At 42.3% G+C, this 5,993-nt stretch overlaps 1 protein-coding gene across 5 annotated transcripts in view; it reads right to left on the bottom strand.

Moving 5' to 3' along the window:
* Window positions 1-384: 384 nt before the first annotated feature.
* VEZF1 (vascular endothelial zinc finger 1) overlaps window positions 385-5,993 on the bottom strand; it is a 30,251-nt gene continuing 24,642 nt past the window's right edge. For 2 of the 5 annotated variants that reach the window (XM_077312287.1, XM_077312288.1), the window contains exons 7-9: window positions 4,219-4,257; window positions 3,337-3,381; window positions 385-2,732 (exon numbers count right to left, since the gene is read on the bottom strand). In XM_077312287.1, the coding sequence (XP_077168402.1) occupies window positions 2,305-2,732; window positions 3,337-3,381; window positions 4,219-4,257 (512 nt within the window). In that variant the 3' untranslated portion in view covers window positions 385-2,304. The remainder of the gene's footprint in view (window positions 2,733-3,336; window positions 3,382-4,218; window positions 4,258-5,993) is intronic. The other 3 variants (XM_077312290.1, XM_077312291.1, XM_077312289.1) reach the window with 2 other exon arrangements.

The raw sequence follows: 5,993 nt of genomic DNA, 5'->3' as shown, positions 1-5,993 counted from the left end.
TTCGCCAGTTTTTCACTCCCTAAGAACCTTTGATGAATCTAGCATGTGTCCTGGTGAAGTCAGCATAACATCACCTACGTTCATAACACAGTAGCCAACTGAAACAACCCTCCCCCAATCTAGGCCTAAGTCCTGCACTAGGGAATGTGAAAGCTTCTACTGTATCTCCAGATAACCGCTCCAGTAAACAACTGGCGTCTTACTACACAAAGCCTGGAACTAGAATCAGGAACCCTGTGCTGCAGGGCTACTGATAAGCCTTGAGCCCTCCCCCCCCCCCCCCGGGTCAAATCATTTTCTTTTCACCCAGCAACATTTTCCCCACCGCCCGGACAAGTCTGTGTTAAAAAAAGCAATGATTACTGTAGGTAACAAAGCCATCACTTCAAGATCTCTACATTTCTGTTTATTCAGACAAACTAAGTAAAAGGCACAAACATGGGGCATATGTTTACATGACATTATAACAAACATATACATTAAAAGTGTAGGAATGTGTTCTCTTTCTGCTACACAGAAAGCTCCTAAGCCTTTATATATACAAAAGTTGTACAATTTGATGTCCTAAGGTACAAAAAATCATTTATAAAATTATTTTACACTAAGTTCTATTATCTCCCCCCCTCCCGTTTCACTATGTCATCTGAGCCCCAGAACCGTTTTCACATAATGATCTGGGCAGCCGTTTCCCAACTCCAGACGTCTGCCTCAAAAAGTATAGAATATGGTGTTTTTACATTGACACAATGGGTATAATCATGAAGAGTGGACTTTGACCCTCTCTGGCTTACTGGCATCCTTGCTGGACTCAAAATACTGACCACCACATCATTGTCATACCCTTATAGTCTGGTCACTTTCTTCTTCCAATTGGCTCTTAATTCAATCTTGGTTATAGGGTATGATTCCCCCCCCAAAAAAAAATAGTGTTTAAAAAAGTGGCTGACATGATAAGCTTAAAAATTAACTGCTTCCCTGGATTTTCCATCCTACTTTATGTACAGATTAAAAAAAATTGAAACAATTAAGAGTTCTGTAGTAGTAGTAGTAGTTGTTTTAAGGGCGACCATTCATGTGGGTAGGGAGGGGAATCTCTCCTACACTGAATAAGTCACTGTGAACTCCTCCAGCCCCTTCCATTGATAACTATGTGTTAAAGCAATAAAAACTAAGAAGTACAAATGATGATTTCTTGCAAATATTTACAAAGTTGGAGATCTGCACAACACTTGATTAAGAGGGAAAGAAAGGGTTTTAAAAAGAAACACAAATAAGATGCACTCTCTTGGCTTGTTCTGAAGGGGCATCCTAACTAGTTAGTGGTTAGAATAAAAACTGTATACCATTTTTATAATATAAGACAAAAAACTTCTAGTGAACAAACCTGCTCCTCATCATGATGTCGGCAGGTTCAGATTGAGAGAAGCAGGGCATACACGTGCCATACCCTGGGTGCCTCCAAAGCACTTCCCCCCCCCCATTTGTTTCAAAGCTGTCTGTTGGCTCTTTCAAGAGTCCCAAGTGGGTTCTGACCAGAGACCATGTTCACATGGATTCCGACTCCTCTTCCATCACTCACAGCCATTACTTGACAAACATTTAGCTGTTTTTTCCCCCTTAATATGTTGACTATGCTGTTATATTCCTTTTGGGTAATACAGTGAGCATTATTTACATCTCCAAATATCAGGTCACAATCTCTACTGTTACATGTTGAAGTCAGAATGTTAAAGTTACCATATGCTTTGCATATCAGAGCTGGTATCACTTTTCCCATAGGGAATTTGGCTTGAAGTCATTGTATTCCCAAAGGTAAAATGCATAATTATTCAAATTGCATTTAAAAAATTACACTACAATGCTACTTTTAGAATTGGAGGAATACAGAGCTGGCAAATGTAGGTGAACCATCTCCCACCCTGCATGTTTGCAGAAGGCTTCATTTCAGCCTTCTAGTGTTCTGGTTATACTATTTCTTCATTTGCTGTTTCCACAGTATTAAGATGAGCCTGGTGCCCTCCCCTCGACTTACACACCAGGTTTAACTCTCACCTGCTCTTACTTCATCTCCAACTGATAACTGCAAGGAAACGAAATGGCCCAGTGTTAGAGTAACAACCAACAAAACAAGAATGCTATAATAGTCTTTTTAAACTGGTGCACTTTTTGCCCCAGCTGAATTAGTCTGATTTCATTATCATCAACTAAAAAACGAAACGAAAACCAAAAGATAAAAAGTTGCTGGTAAGGACTTTCATTCCTTTTTTAAAAATACTGCTATGAGGGTTTATGTGTTTGCTTGTTTTACCAGGGTGGAGAAGTTGGCAATGCCTGCGGAAGGAAGGGCATGCTCTCCACTGGTCGCATCGCTATATTTAACGGACCTGCTAGCGTCATTGGCGTCGGGAGGTTCATGGGTGAGGTTATAGTAACCGGATGTGCTATGTTCACCGGAGCAGTTACTGGAGTTGGTAAATTGACAGGTGTGGTGAGCGTTAATGGAGAGGTCATAGACAATGGACTGGTTATTGTTACAGGGTGGCCTAAGCTCATCGGGCTGGAGATGTTAACTGCGCTCGATACATTGACCGGACTTCTCATGTTCATTGCGGCAGCCACTGTGACTGGATTGGTGATAGTTCCTGATGCCACCGAAGAGGTAATATTGAAAGGAGTAGAAAGAGTCACAGGTGTTGTGGCAGCCGTGGACGTTTGGCATAAGTTAGCAGCTTCTAAAAAACAAAAAGAACATACACAACCAAAACAGTAGTTATGCTCAAGGAAAGCCTATGAGTGATCAACAAATTCTGGTGGGGCAGTCCCTAGAATAAATTGTACTGCATATGTTTGTGCCTCCCATGTGGTCTGCTCCAAATTCGACCCTCCACACTTCACTATGTCCCTGCCCACCACATCACACAGCCCCTCCTAAATGCAGGACCGTTTTGCCAATAATTTACATCTGAGCAGTTAAAACATTTGGAGCATATCCAAGCTGCTCAACAAAACTGGCAAGGGGGCTTGCAAACCAACAAATTAACTGCCGGCAATTCTCAGCAAACTGGCAACGAGACCGCCTCATGGTAAGTCTATGCATTCTGTGCATTACTCTCTAATGTGGTCCCCTGAACCAGCATCTACTCAAATACAGCTACTAAATAATATAATTCTACATCCTATATCATGCAATTCATCTGAATTCAAAACATTTCCTGGGAAACTAAGTAGAAGCTTAAAAAATCTAAGAAAGGGGGCTTGTTCATAAAAACAGCACAGCATTATCAGCAGAAAGAAATCCTCGTGAGGAACATTATAAGTAGAGGAGAGTGTACATACCGAATGGTACGTACTCTATAGCCTTCTCAAAGTTGTACTGACATTCTGTGAAGGTTTTAAAAAGTCATTATTAGGGACCAATAGGCAAAGCTGGTTTCACTATTTACCTGCTTCAGTCTTGAAAATCAATGTAAACCAAAACTGGTGGAATTATTTAGTAAGTTTTACAACACCTCAATAAGATCTGTGGATTAAGCCCCACTGGTCGCACAGTTTTCATTCCATTAAAGATAACACACCAGTGTTTCCTTTAGTATTTGGTATTTGAGAAAGGGTGCATCCAACAAGAGGATCCTGAGATTGGGGAGGAGGGGGGGTCAGGGAGAATAAACAGAAAGGCTATAGGGAAGAGGTAGACATCTCTGATATTTCAGCACCACCTGCTGGCTAGCCATAGAATAGGAATGAGACTGTTGTAAGATGGCGGTAGAAAAAAATGAAGGACTGCTAGGAACAGTTCAGTTGTGGTATTTAAGAAAAGATCAGCAGCCCTTGAAGTCTCAACTCTCAGCAAGCTTTTGCTATGAGCCATTCACATTCTTTATCAACAAACCATCTATCTGGAATTAAGAAACTGTCATGAAAAGCACTGGTTGTACTGTGCCCATGATAACACTCCACCCCCAAAGAAAAACCTAAGAGGAGAGGAGGGCCATTAACAAAAGACTGCATAGCAAAACAGGGGCAAGAGACAGGTGGAGCTACAGCCAGTATGACAGAGCCAACACCCAGGAACTCCCCATAATGCAATTAAAATGACAAGCGTTATCATTACAAGGTGGAATCTGCCATATAGTTCCATGATGGGATAACAACTCTATGCAATATTTCCCAGGGAGTCCAGCCTTGCCATACGAGCTATAGAAATGTATCTGACCCTACCTTGCTTGACCGAAGTTGGCCTCAGAGTCTGTTGACTTTCTGAAATCAAAATTGGAGGTGGAGGAAAGGTGTTGCAATTAAGCCGTTACATGATGTATTTCTATAGTTTTCACTATTCTCTCTTTATAAAAACCAAACAGGGCTTTTTTTGTGCATGAGAATAAATTTACCTACTCTCATTTTAAACTTCCAAGCCAAAGCCAAGTCCAAAGCATTCTCAGCCAATGGGAACTGGTGTTACTAAAATGTGGGGCAAAATATCAGATGATTTCTATAGTTACTCCACTGGTCTAATCTACTCTGATTGGCAGTGGCTTCTTTAACCAAGAAATGACAGTTAATGGACCTTGGACCACGGGCATGCAAATCATGTGCTCCATTGACAAAACTAAGCCCCTTCAACACACATGCCATCCTCAGAGCTGACAGTTCTTATGCACGGAAGCTGCCTGTGCCAAGGTTCCTTATGATATTGACGGCACATGCGTGGCAAGTATGTGAAAATTGTTCTCAACAGTTAGCATTCTGCAATATAAGAGACAGGGCAACTGAATGCAGCTTAAAGATTTCTGTGTAAAACCCAATTTTCAGTTTCAAGGAAAATAGGACCAAAGCAGAAGGCAGCTCTCACTCTAAGCTCCTAGCAGGACATACACCCTGTTTTGTACACTCCAAGAAGCCATTTTCAGTGTTTCCAGGAAAGCGACAGGATCATTCTTCCCTCATTCCTTGTCAACTCTCTGCTGCACCAGGTGTGTTCCTACAGCAGTGTCAATGTGTCCTGGTTCTCAAGCTGCTTATTTGTACAAGTATTTTAGAATTCACAAGGGCACAGGAGGTTATTTATGTTCATTCTAACCAGCCATTGTTTTACATTCTCCTCCCACTACTGTTTTTTTTCTCAAACTCCATTTATTCCCCCAGTTAACATGATGTTCCTTCTTTCTACTTTCTCAGGAGGTACACAGAAGCTTGTCCCTGGCTCAGATTATTAAGGGGGAAGCAATTCCTATCTGCCATGTCCTTCCATACCTTTGGTGTCTCTTCCCCACAGCAGAGCTACCAAGTCAGGCTCCCACTAAGCTCCTTTCCTATTTTGTGTTGGTATCATTGCACACCTCTGCTGTCTCCCCTCTCTACAGGTTGCCCCCAAACCATCATATGCATGGGCAGGGTCTTAACAAAGTGCTGTGGACCAAAATGCTAGTAGCCATCACAAGCCACAGGAAAAAACAGGGGGAAATAGCATCTGAAGAAGGGAGACAACAGAGGTCTGGTGAAGCTTAGTTGGTCTAATGTGACTTGCAAGTCAGTGACTGAGGAAATTAAGCATAACTAAAGGAGGAGGAGGAGGAGTTGATATTACTGAAAAAGAAGAAGAAAAAGAAAAAGCAGAAGCAGAAGCCTTTGGGTACAGCGAGATGGTTCTCGGGGTCTTTGGAGCTCCAGAATAAATTTCAGGCCCTTGCAGAGGAGGTGCAAGTGTCCACGAGGGAAGTACTGTGTGCAGTTCTGGAGGCCTCACTTCAAGAAGGACGTAGATAAAATTGAAAGGGTACAGAGGAGAGCGACGAGGATGATCTGGGGCCAAGGGACCAAGCCCTACAAAGATAGGTTGAGGGACTTGGGAATATTCAGCCTGGAGAAAAGGAGGTTGAGAGGGGACATGATAGCCCTCTTTAAGTATTTGAAAGGTTGTCACTCGGAGGAGGGCAGGATGCTGTTCCCATTGGCTTCAGAGGAAAGGACACGCAGTAATGGGCTTAAACTACAAG

The sequence above is a fragment of the Paroedura picta genome, chromosome 15 (assembly GCF_049243985.1).
Source record: "Paroedura picta isolate Pp20150507F chromosome 15, Ppicta_v3.0, whole genome shotgun sequence".
NCBI classification, from domain to species: Eukaryota; Metazoa; Chordata; class Lepidosauria; order Squamata; family Gekkonidae; genus Paroedura; species Paroedura picta.
The sequence above is the reverse complement of the archived record's forward strand: the minus strand, read 5'-3'. Positions and strand labels throughout refer to the sequence as shown.